The 12,938-nt window shown below is 36.0% G+C and overlaps 1 protein-coding gene across 5 annotated transcripts in view; it reads right to left on the bottom strand.

Moving 5' to 3' along the window:
• MATN2 (matrilin 2) overlaps positions 1 to 12,938 on the bottom strand; it is a 70,263-nt gene that overhangs the window by 10,954 nt on the left and 46,371 nt on the right. For 3 of the 5 annotated variants that reach the window (XM_018912315.3, XM_050970893.1, XM_030227122.2), the window contains exons 9-22: positions 10,646 to 10,768; positions 9,672 to 9,794; positions 9,382 to 9,504; positions 8,846 to 8,968; positions 8,636 to 8,758; positions 8,301 to 8,423; positions 5,049 to 5,171; positions 4,832 to 4,954; positions 4,617 to 4,739; positions 4,326 to 4,448; positions 4,000 to 4,122; positions 3,737 to 3,859; positions 3,452 to 3,574; positions 1,113 to 1,526 (exon numbers count right to left, since the gene is read on the bottom strand). In XM_018912315.3, the coding sequence (XP_018767860.3) occupies positions 1,113 to 1,526; positions 3,452 to 3,574; positions 3,737 to 3,859; positions 4,000 to 4,122; positions 4,326 to 4,448; positions 4,617 to 4,739; positions 4,832 to 4,954; positions 5,049 to 5,171; positions 8,301 to 8,423; positions 8,636 to 8,758; positions 8,846 to 8,968; positions 9,382 to 9,504; positions 9,672 to 9,794; positions 10,646 to 10,768 (2,013 nt within the window). The remainder of the gene's footprint in view (positions 1 to 1,112; positions 1,527 to 3,451; positions 3,575 to 3,736; positions 3,860 to 3,999; positions 4,123 to 4,325; positions 4,449 to 4,616; positions 4,740 to 4,831; positions 4,955 to 5,048; positions 5,172 to 8,300; positions 8,424 to 8,635; positions 8,759 to 8,845; positions 8,969 to 9,381; positions 9,505 to 9,671; positions 9,795 to 10,645; positions 10,769 to 12,938) is intronic. The other 2 variants (XM_050970892.1, XM_050970891.1) reach the window with 2 other exon arrangements.

Raw genomic sequence — 12,938 nt, 5'->3', positions numbered from 1 at the left:
CAGCAAGTAAGGAAGTTAGTTTGTACTTCTTTCCTTCTGTAAATCCTCCAGGTAGTTTCATCTCACTAGCAAGCTTGTACATGTTTGGGGTTTTTAAAGTTATTTTAAGATCACTTTATCTTTCATTGTAATGCTACTCTTGTTACCACGTGCCCTTCTCATATCCTTGGATGTTTTTCCCTTTACTCCTTACAGAGAGGTATTGATCCTGATCAATGCTCTACTAATCATGTATCAAATTTTGATTAATATGTCAAATCAATAAAACAAGCACAGAAAAAAAGATGTGCAAAATCTTTTGAAGTCTGGCTATTTTCTCTGTGTTGTGGCCCATCAGCCGTGGTTCTTAAAGCAGTTTCTCATAATATTTAAAAAAAAGTTTAGTGAAGAAAAAAGAGATTGTTTATTTTCTTGACAAGTTTTAAAAATTTTCAGATGAAAATTTTTTTTCAGCTAAACAGATGAAAATATTCTGATTTGTGGTACAGGTGTTCTAAAGGATGGCTGTCTGCCCAAACATATTAGAAATTAAAAATCACCAGCTTTCAGTCACATTTCAGCATATAGGCATGTAGAAACAGTAAGACAGACAGCACTACAGTTATATTCTTTCCAAAAGAGTCATCTTCCTTCCAGAACACCATTAGCACTATAAAACTGGTTAAAAATAAAGAATATATCCTATAAACAAAAATACAGCCAATTATTACTGTAGTATCTCTCACAAGAATAGATTGCTGTATTTTGAAGAGACAGCTTGGAGTTTCTTTTATTGTTTTCCTAGAATTTTTGATGAAGTTCCCAGTGTTCCCAGGTCTCTGTATCAAATGTCTACCCTTAGAGGATATGTTCAGGGCATGCCAGGGGGGTGGCACCACTACCTGTGGTGAGGCACTCCCCATGAGTCCTGCTGTGGGGATGATGCACATGCCTGGCAGCAAAGGCCATTGTGAACACAAAGATCTGATGTGCAGGACAGTGGTCACTGTCACTGTACTGGCCAGACTGCTTTGGCAAACACTCTCTTGATTAGCACATCCAAACTGTTACTACATCTCATTCCTAACAATATTTGCCTTTTAGAATGAGACACCAGAAACATCTCCACTTACCACGTTGTTTTGCTCTGGTAGCCCACTCAGACACTTCGTCCTGGGCCCGCCCGTCTGTAAACACAATGGAGATTCGAGGCACATTTGCTGAGAACGGTCTTGCTCCTTCTGTCTCTGTGAAGCTTCTCTCAGACATTTGCCTCAGTGCCAGTCCTGTCATGGAACCTCGGCCCATGTATTTCATTTGTGACACAGCTTTCTTCATGTCTTTGGCTGAGCTGAACTGCCTTAATGTAAACTCTGTACGAACTTCAGTGGAATACTGAAGCAAACCAACTCGAGCAGCTTTGGGTGAAATCTCAAGTGTATCCAAGATTCCTGAGACAAATTGTTTTACAATTTCAAAATTATCCTCTCCAAGACTTTTTGATCCATCAATCACAAACACCAGATCAATTGGGCCTTCAGTGCATCCTGTGAAGTGAGCAACAAAATGTACAGATCAAGAAAAAAGTCTACAAGACTGGGAAAGGGATCTGGATACCCTGGCAAAAATTCAGGGATCATCTAAAGTACCCTGGCTCGTCCTACTGTGCCAATGTGTCTGAAGATGTTGGTACAGTCTGTCTCAAAAGCTAAGAGTGGGCCAATGACTGAGAATTTAACAAAATTATAACCACAGTGAATATTTACTGAGACATATTCTGCTTTGCAGAATACTACATCTGTTAAAAATGCAGCAGCAATCAGCAAATGTTTAGAATTACTCTTTAGTGGAGAGAACTGAAGAACATAGCTAGCACAAAGACAGAGTTGCCATATTTTCTTCCAGAGATAAGCCTGTATGCTAACCTTGCATTTGTCAAATTTGTCAGCGCTAAGAGACATGGAAGAGAATCACTGAAGCTGCACTTGTGTTGCAGGAGTTATAAAATAGTTTTAAAACTACTTTATTGAGAGAATCAGAATTGGTGAGATAAGGGTTTTTTGCTTGTAAGTGTCTACCAATTTTGTAATTAGAAGACTTATGTATTGCTGCTGTATTTCTGGTTGACCCATTAGAGCTGGGAGTTTGTACAAATTTGTAAAATTTGTATTTCTCATACTTTTTGGCAAATGCACATGCAAAAATCAAAGTAGTTTGTAGGGCATCAATAACAAGGTTAGGGAATTTAGAGGTCGGAGAATGTCTTCCAAGCTGCAGACTGCTTCTGCCAGGTAGGTTGTTTTGTTTTGTTTTGTTTTAAATTCTGGAAAGGAATTGCCTTCAGCAGGCAGAGATTAGTGTGCTTTGTGCAATGGCTAGCTGCAGAGCTTCTGTTGGAGCTAGTTTCTATTGGATCAATGCAGCTGCCGGGGAAAATATGCCATACTAAGGAATGTAAGATTTCCTTCTTTGTCTGGACCAAATAAACTTTGACCTCTACTCATCTGTGATCTCTGTACAGGCAGAATGCTGTAAGCACTACACAAAAGAGAATTATTTCTGCAGAAATCACTCTGCAGAAATTACTGGCCATGTTTGCTACCAAGTCAAAGTACAAATAACAGATTTTCATCTTTAAAGCCTGGACCGCTCTTCTTAGGAAATGTCTATTTTAAAACTGCTCAAGAACTCCTTCCTGCAGTCATCTAAGAAAAAGACACCTCACACGTACTAAGGTGATGAAAATGCAATTAATATACATGTCAGAATCACCTCAATACTACTGCATAAGTCAACAAAGGGCAGCAGTTCATGGTGCATGGTATCAGTTAGCATTGAGAACAGCCAGAACTTGTTACCGTTCTAATCACAGTCTCCTCAACTAAGGCTTCCATTTTGGCAGAATAAACATTTTTACTGAATTCCAGTAGAATTTCTCCTCCAAGTATTAAGAGATGATGAGATAAATACATATTATGTTGGAAGATAAGCAAATAAAATTAATGGGATTTTAAAATTTAGTATATAAAGATAAAAGATGCACTGTATATGAACCCGATTAAAATGTACATTCCTTGATAATAGGATTCCCCTTTGGCTTTTCCCTGATGTTTCAAAAGAATTATTATTGTACTAAAACAACTCTTCCAATTTGGTAGATTTTTGCTTAGGAGAGCATCAAGTTAATTGTTTGAGACATTTTCTGCCACACACATATGCCCTGGGCTTTCAAATATTATATCATGTTTGAAATGAGAGGATGTGGCAGTGTTCAAAACCAGGCTGAATTTGTCTTGGAGACACCTGGTCTAGTAGAGGTGTCCTTGCCACGAGCAGTTAGATTGAACTAAGTGATCTTTAATTAGGTTTCTTCCAACCCAGACCATTCCATAATTCTATAATTTTTTTGAAGTGAGGTCAATTAATGTTAGAAATAAAAGAAACAAATGCTTTCTAAATAAAATATACTTACTTCTGCATGTTTTCTGATCCTCTTTTAGTACATATCCCTCCTGGCATTTGCAGATGTAGGAATCACCATTATTAACACAAGCATATTCACAACCATGGTCAACTGATTTACAGACATCTTTACCTAGGAAAAATTAAAGTATTTATCTGTATTCTATTTAACATTTTATAAATCCAAAGACTCCAGACATATCTGAAGAACATATGACAAAGGAGTACAATATCTTTGTTCATTTATGTAGCAATGCCAGAGAAGAGGGGCTGACAGACATAATGAGTTACTTACTTCGACATGTTCTCCCATCTTGGCGCAGGACAAAGCCCTCATGGCACTGACAGCTGTATGAGTTGTTATTATTAATGCACACATGTTCACAGCCATGGTCAATGGATTTACACAGGTCTTTATCTGAGAATTGTTAAGAGAATCCCCTTATTAGACCATTTTTCAAATACAAAACTATCATGAACAAGCTTTGAGTCAAAGTAAGTCTGTTATTTCTTTTAAGACTGAAAAACATATTCCCCATAAAAGTTTCAGCTACTCACTCCTGCATGTTTTCCTGTCTCGCCTCAATATAAATCCCTTGTGACACTGACACATGTATGAATCGCCAGTTGGAACACAGACATGTTCACAACCATGGGTGACTGTTTTGCAGACATTTTTACCTTGGAATAATGAAAATTGTATTTAGCACGGTTAGCTAAGTAAATAAATTTCACAAAATATAAAAAATTTGGCTATAATTTTCTATGAAGGGGCTCACTTACATTAAGCTGATTCTATAATAAAGACACAAATGACACACTACTGATGTGTAGTGTGTTTCATTAACAGATCAGGAAGTACAAAACAAGGTTAAATAACTTACTCCTGCAAGTTTTTCCATCTTCCCTCAGAATGAAGTCTTCATGACACTTGCAGACATAGGAATCACCAGTATTAACACAAATATGCTCACAGCTGTGGTCAATTGAGTTGCAAACATCTTTATCTGAGAAAAGTGGATGGGGTTTGTGAGGTGAGGCTCGTTAGGGAGAGATGGTATCTTTTTTAAACCAGCCCAAATAGTTGGAAATCACAAACATACACGCTTGCACTCACACCCACAACACTTGAAGGCCTCAAATAAAAACATACTTTTATAGTTCAGGCTACTCACATCTACATGTCTTTCCATCTTCCTTCAGTATGAATTCTTCATGACACTGGCAGATATAGGAATCTTCAGTATTCACACAAACTTGTTCACAGCCATGGTCAACCGAGTTGCAAATGTCCTTGTCTGCAAACAGGAGAGTTGGTATCAGCACACATCAGCAGAGGCCTTCATTATCGTATGTGTAATTCATCCAGTTAAGTTCCTGTGCTGCTTACTTCTGCAGGTTTTCCCATCTTCTCTCAGTAGGAACCCCTCATGGCATTTGCAGGTATATGAATCACCAGAATTAACACAAACATGTTCACAGCCATGGTTGACTGATTTGCAAAGATCTTTATCTGAAAACAGATGACAGCTTTTGCTGGTTAGCACATTTCTGCACAAGCACGAGCTGCAGATAAAGAGTATATTGATAAATATCAGACTACTTACTTCTGCAAGTTTTTCCATCTTCTCTTAGCTGGAATCCCTCCTGGCACTTACAAACAAATGAATCACCAGCACTAGCACACACATGTTCACAGCCATGGTTGACTGATTTGCAAATATCCTTGTCTGGGAATAGTTAGATAATATTTACGTGGTTTGTTAGTTTAACATATTTTTTTAATAAATACAAAGACTGGGGGGTCAATCCCATGAGCAAAAAAAGATGGAAGCTTGCAAACTGAAAGCAAATTTCTCTTACTAGTTAAATGATGGACACCTTAGCTTAAATTGAGTATCTACTTTTTATCATCTGACCAGAACTTCATGGTTTGGATGCCCTCCAACTGCAAATAAACCATTTTGGGATTAATCTGACTAGATCAAGGAGGAGGAAGAGTTTGCAGTAAGAGCACTAAGAGTGAAATGCGAGAATAATTTAGTACAAATGCATGCTGGTAAAAACAAAACTAAGAAAAACGCAACAGGACATGATTTAACCATAATTATTAACATCCTTATACCAGTGCCAAAAGTCTGCATAAACAACCTGAAAGAATAGGATCTACTTATTTAAGATGATAAACAAAATCTAACTGGATTGCTGAAAATTGATGTGAGGACTTGTATGAATGCAATGTTAAATCACTTGGGTAAAACCTCTTCAGAAAGGATAGATGGGGGAAAGTGCAGAAGAAAGTGGAATCATCTATCAGCATTTTTCTTCTTCATGCAACACAAAAGAAATATCAGTTTCTAATGGAGAACTATCTTTATACAAGAAGTGGCCTCCTGAGAGCCAAGTTCAATTTGACTCTTGAGGTTTGTGTTTTCAGAAGAACTTCAACCTGAGCCAAATTTCTTGGGGGAGTCTTCTGCTACCAAAAGAAAAAATCCAAAATCTACTACTTAAGACAACATTCTAACTCAAAAATAATTATATTTAAGACATAGCAATCTAAACTAGATCTGGTCACAGTGGATAAGGGAGAAATCACAACCTAAGTAAAAATTAGCATCTGCTTATACACAGCTGTGCACAACTCAGAAACATTTGCTTATAAACAGAATAAAATACAAACCAGCATTAGACATGGCTATTACTTCAGAAGGATGAATTTTACGCAGCTGAAAGTAATTATGAGCCGGACTACTTTGGGATGCAGGGGGGAAATAATAATAGTAATAAAAATCCTCAATGATTGCACTATTTAAGGTTATTTTACTAGACACCCCCAAAAATATAGAGTCAAAATCTAAAAAGAATGCCAGGGCAGTTAAAAAATCTAGAAATTGAAGTTGAAAACAGCTATAAGATTTGAAAAATGACTGAAAGAAAGGAACATTCACAGTATATACTGAATGGGAAAATATTAGGAATTTGAAAACACTGAAGTAATAAGATAAAGGAAAAAGGGGTGCATGGCCAACCAAATAAAGGGTAGTATGAGTACATTTACATTTATTTAGATACTATTAAGAACAAAAAGCATTCTAACAATGTATTATTAATTAATGGACAGAAAAGTAGAACTGCCAATCTTCATGCAGAAATATTAAACATTTTAGTGTATTCAGATCTGAACCTATGAAATAGATTACTGATGACGTTGCTGGAGTGAAGAGTTTCACACTGCATGAAGTAGGTCACATAGCATCTACTGAACACACACACACACACACACACACACACACACACACACATTTTTAAATCAGAAACTCCAGATAACTTGCAGCAAAAGATGTTCCTAAAGAATAACTTGGATGCTTAGTGTTAATTTTCAGTAACTCCTAGAACTTTGAGGAAGCCCGAAAACACTGAGTTGTCTCCATTCCTGACATACACTGAAAAAAGTACTGTGGTTCCATATGGTTTAAAAAGATGAGTAGTTCACTGTAAGCCTGCCAGCTTGACATTTATCTGATTTAAAATAATGCAAAAGATAATGTAGAACTTGAGTCAGAGTAAAATCAAAGAAAGAGGACTAAAATCAATCAACTTGGTGTTATGGAAAAATAAATCCTGGAAAAACTAAATAAATGTCTTTTTAACTGATGACGAGGCTAGTTCTTAAAGTTTATGCTGTTCATGCAATGGAGCATTCAAACTGGCAGCAGTCTTGGTATTATTTTGATTAAAGAAACAGACTACACTGGCTTGGCTTGGATTAACACTGGCTAGAAAGGGCCTCAGAACCAATTCTATATGGGCAGCTATCAAATAACTTTCTTTCTAAGAATTTGCCTTGCTTCTCTACTACTTAATATTTTTATGGACAGCCCAGCCCAGAATAAGACACAAAATAATCACTAATAAAATTTTTAGATTACTCCACTTCTGAGAGAATAGCAAATAAATACAAAGCAGCTGCTGATATGAGGTAACATGAATCTTTATGGATAACAGCAAATCATATGTATTTTAAAATAGCCAGAATTAAGGATATACATTTAGAAACAAAGTATGAAGGCTGTACTTACAGCCTTAAGGACATGGGACACCTGTAATACTGAGAATCTTAAATAACCTTTGATCATGGTAGATAACTAATTGAACATGAGTACTAGTGGACTATTTTGGTTAGAGACTAACACTGTCTTTTGTCAAAAAAAAAAAAAAAGATTGCAAAAGATAAATTGTTTAAAAAATGATAGGTAGATTCAAATAAGAATTAGATGGGTTATTGTTCCTCTGCCCTGGACCCTGCTGAGTCTCCTATTAGAAGACTTTCTTTCACTGTGGTGCATCCACAAGATACTGATAAACTGCAGAGGTTTTAGGGGAGCAAGAAGAGAGATATAAAAAGATTAGAAGACATAAAAAGCCTGAAGGAGTTTCATTTGCTTACAACTTACCAAAAAAAAAAAAAAAAAAAAAAAACAAAAAAAAGCTAAGAGGTTACAGAACAAGGTAAGTCATGATCTGCATGAATATAGATAGAAGAACACAGTAAAATGAAGCAACATCCTATGCTCAAGATTAAAACTTAATATACTTAATTTGGAAATGAAATTTTGAAACCTACATTCAAACCTTAAAATTGGCTGATTTTTCTGAAATGTAGCTGTGGTTTAATTCAGACAAGTCTTTTTTATTTATATATATATATATGTATATCTGTATAAAGAGAGAGAGAGAGAGAGAGTGAGAGAGAGAGAGAGAAAAAAAAATTCCATTCTGGCTACTATGAACCAGTGAATAATATTATTCCAACAAGACAAAAATTGCATTTTTTCTTTTAATAATAAACTACTTACTTCGGCATGTTTTCCCATCTTGCCTTAGTACAAATCCATCATGGCATTGGCAAGTATATGAATCATCATTATTAACACAAAGATGTTCACAGCCATGACTGACTGATTTGCAGATGTCTTTATCTAGGAATAATTTAGATTTTATTTACCACAGTTTTATGAATAAGAACACTTCCAAAACTTTAAAGACTAACAGTAGTAAACTCCTAGTAAATAAAGAATTGATTCTCTTTTTAGCAAGGAAAAATATCCTAAAAGAAGAACTGCCTCTAAATAATATGTATTTTCTGTAGATGTCTGAATATAAAAAATATAGTAACATTAAAATAACTTACTTCTACATGTTTTTTTATCGTCCCTCAATACAAAACCCTCGTAGCACTGGCAAAGGTATGAACTATCAGTATTCACACAAATATGCTCACAGCCATGGTCAACAGAATTGCAAACATCTTTATCTGTTAAAAAATAGGATTGCCATATTTAAAATATATTTTCAAATGCACAGATTAGAAAGAAAATCTATTAAAGAGAAGGATACTTACTTCTACATGTTCTTCCATCTTCCCTTAGTGCAAATCCCTCATAACACTGGCAAATGTAGGACTCATCAACATTAACACAAACATGTTCACAGCCATGGTGAACTGAACTGCAAATGTCTTTATCTGAGAACAATTGATGATATTTGGTTAAAGAACATCTACAGCAAATCTATCATGCAGGGAGAAGTAACAGCTTTCATTAGGTCTACTGATACCACTGGAATAAACAGGGTAAATTTTAGGCAGCAAACATTTTTAACTCTTGGTACTTGAACATTTTTGAGTATTTTCTCTTTCCAGTCTGTCACTTGATCTACTAAAAGACATTATTTTTGTTCACAGAATCTCTCATAAGCATTTGGAAGGTCTAAATGTATAGATGTATAAATATAAATACTACTATTATATCATACATATTATATCATACAAAGGAGACTACTCCTTTATTATGACAGTAAACTGTAGTATTGGTTTGAATGCTTCTCAGATCTACATACAGTACACAAAATTATATGAGTAATTCTCAGAGTACTTACTTCTGCATGTTTTCCCATCTTCTCTCAGCAGAAAACCCTCATGACACTTGCAAACATAGGAGTCATCTTCATTAACACAAATATGCTCACAGCCATGGCTGACTGATTTGCAGATGTCCTGTCCTGGGAATGATTGATATAAATGTAGGTTTTGAATGAAAACATGTTAGAGAAATGTAGCTGTTAAAAGGAAGGTTCTTGCTTCTTTTCCAGTAGGAAGTAAAAAAATACCCCTTTCCTTCCTTGCCTGATGTACATGCCAAAGTTTTCAACAGATACCAGTCACTCACTTCTGCAAGTCTTGCCATCTTCTCTCAGTACAAATCCTTCATGACACTTGCAGATGTAGGAATTGTCAGCATTAACACAAATATGCTCACAGCCATGGTTGACTGATTTGCAGACATTTTTACCTGGAAATAATTTAATGTATAAAAATGTTGTCAGTTAAGGGTAGTATGTTGAAAGTTAACTTGCTTTTAGTGTATCCTAACTTTTTGAGACAGGCAGAATCTGTCTCTGCACAGAATAACAAAAGAGGGTGAAGTTGTGAAACAGCAGCTAAGAATAAGAAGCTTTTAATTCATCATGGTAATACCTGGATGCCTTTACTTTTTTTTCTGTAAACATTTTTTAACAGCAGATGTTGATATTAGATATTATGGGGACTGCAGTTAGAAAATACTGAATGCCTGTGAGTTTTTTTGAGACTTATCCATGATTCTTCTTTACTTGGTGACTTATGCTATAAAAGTTGAGAAAAATTTGCTATTAGTTTTTTTCCTTTATATCTGACACTCATCATAAATGTGTAATATAGTCAAATTTGTAGCCCAATTATGATATTTCTGTTGCAATCATCTTCATCCTACGTTGGACAAAATGAACTTTCCATTAATAATGTTGCAAGCTTCATGATGGGTAAGACTTTATAAACATTATATATTTTTGCCTTGAAATTTTAGAAGAAAATCACAGTTGTTCCAGCTCTGGATAGTTTTGGATCCACAGCTGTCCAATTTCAGGGCTACTTTTTAAATGTCACTGATGTTTAGGATGTGATTCAGGTGCCTAAAAGTATGCATTCAGTACCATTTTAGATGCCTCAGCATATTCAAGATATCACCATACTGCTGGCAAGCATGACATCAAAGGGGAAATATGACCTCTAGAAATCCTTGAACATTTAGGCAATCCAACCCTACCTTACAGATTTCTTCTGTGTGTGTAATATCAGACTCTGAGTTGCTGAGTAATAACTTACGTTTACATGTTTTCCCATCGTTACGAAGCCTGTATCCTTCAAAACACTGACAAGTATAAGATCTGTCACCATTTACACACAAATGTTCACAGCCATGATCACTTAGAGCACAATGGTCAACTCCTGTAGGAGCAAGCAAAGTTATTTAAAAATTTAACCAATAATGACTCGATTTTTTTCCATCTCTAGTGTTTGCATTCCAAATAAGCAAGTAAATATAAATACATTGAACAGCTTAAACAGTAATTCATTTCATCATCTGATTACAAAGATTCAATAAAATGTAAGAGGTCCTAGTGAGGTTCTAGAGGTCCTACTTTTCATTTTTTACTTAAAGCAGAGTTGAGATACTTTTCATACTTTCATACTACTCATACTTTTCTGTGTTTAACATAACTAAACAGAGTCCATGTCTGAATTGGATTAAAGTGGATTAAAAAACCAAAATATTTTGGCAATGGTTTTATATATGACACTGGCAAAGACATAAAAGCTACCTTGTGAACATTCTTTAAATAGTCTCTAAATGGCCTGAAGTGAAGGTGGCAGTCCCCAGAACTCACTTGTGGAACTGACCCAGTTCCTGTGGCAGCAAGAGGAAAACCTCTCAGATGTCAGTGGGATTTGGCTTGGACTATTCAAGATTTAATAAAGAATTGCAAATGACAAGTACTATCAAATGTGGTCCACTTTTCATCTCAAATTTCCCAAGTGTTTTTCCTCTGTCATATAAAGACTTAGGGCAAACAGGACTTGCTTCTGTCTATTAGCTACACACACTTACTTTTTTGTAATGAGCTGTCAGAGTAGAGATTTGGTTACCATTCAGGTGTTTCCATAGCTTTCTTAAGATCCTTGAGCCAGTGTATATAATACTAGAATGTCCCAGATGTTTTCTCACTAGGACTGGTGTATGTTAAATGCTAATCCCTTCCTTTCAACTTATCATTCAGGAAATTGCAAAGTGTCAAAACTCTCTTCATGGTAGCCTAAAAATGTTCATGAGGTTTCAACATCTCATCTAGAGCTCAGGAATAGGACAAATCTTTCCTAAATATATATGAGGACAGGGTTAGGGTTAGCTATTCAAAAACGCCCAGTTTCATTGTACTCAGCACTATTTTCATAGAATCATAGAACATCCTGATTTGGGAGGGACTTGCTAGGACCAATCAAACTCCTACTACTGGCCTTGCACAGGACAGCCCCAAAACTCACACCATCTGCCTGAGAATGTTGTCCAAATGCTTCTTGTACTCTGCTCCTGATAGGCTTCCAAGTACAGCCTGGAGGAAAATAACTCAGGAATGAAAAATAGTCTCTTGTTACTAGGAAGGAAGACGGATTTTCCGTTTACAAGTTGATAGAACTCCATTGTTTGGCTAAATTTTCAGTGGTACTACAGATAAATATCTAAAAAAATTGTTTTTAGTAGGCCCTGTTGTTGTTACATGTACACTAATCATACTTTTGTGTTACTGACTTCCACTTTCTAGAGAGTTGCATGGCAGACAGAAGCAAAGTCTGTCAGGGTATCGGATGGAGCTAAAGAGGTTAGTATGGAGGCAAACACAAGGATAAATATGAAGGCAAATTGCCTTTGCTGCTTTGCCTCACTTCCCTCCAGATATTTTTTGTGACTGAGGACTTGCAGTTTGACTTCTCCTAAAACTTTGTGCCTGAGAGCAAGAAAAAGGGTGAACTCTGGAGCTTCTCCAACTCTACAAGCTCAAAAGATAATGTACCTCCAAAATTTGGAAAAAGTGGACAGAACACTCTCACCAAAGAGGTCCATAAAAAGTCAACCGGTAAAATGCACTCATATTCTTCTTTTTTTGGCACTTTCAATACATTATTTTTCCAGTGAAGGAGGCCATACAACTGTGTGTGAAATTGTATAAATTCTCAATGATCATTTGATTTATGAAGAGTGGAGAGCTGCCAGGACAACTGCTCACTTATTAAGGGTTCCCATGCTTAATGTAAAGTTCAGTGTGGGGCTCTCAGTTCTCCTCCTGCCCCAGGTAAGGTGGGGCAGTTTGCCTTGGGGACACTGCTGTCCAGATGACCTGTCAGATACATTTGTCATGTGACTGAAAAACTGTCCTCAAATGTGGGGATGAATAGGTCTCCCAAAACTTTTCTGAATATATGAGGACTAATAATCACCTTGACAAGTATTCTTTCCTAAATACTTTTTCTGTTTCTGCTTTCAAATAATTACTAAAATATTACTGAAATGCAGACTGTAAGAATAAATTGAAGGTGAGTCTTTTTCCCTATATGACAACAA

The sequence above is a fragment of the Serinus canaria genome, chromosome 2 (genome assembly GCF_022539315.1).
Source record: "Serinus canaria isolate serCan28SL12 chromosome 2, serCan2020, whole genome shotgun sequence".
In the NCBI taxonomy this organism is placed as follows: Eukaryota; Metazoa; Chordata; class Aves; order Passeriformes; family Fringillidae; genus Serinus; species Serinus canaria.
Note: the sequence above shows the minus strand (reverse complement) of the source record. Positions and strands in the feature narration are given on the sequence as shown.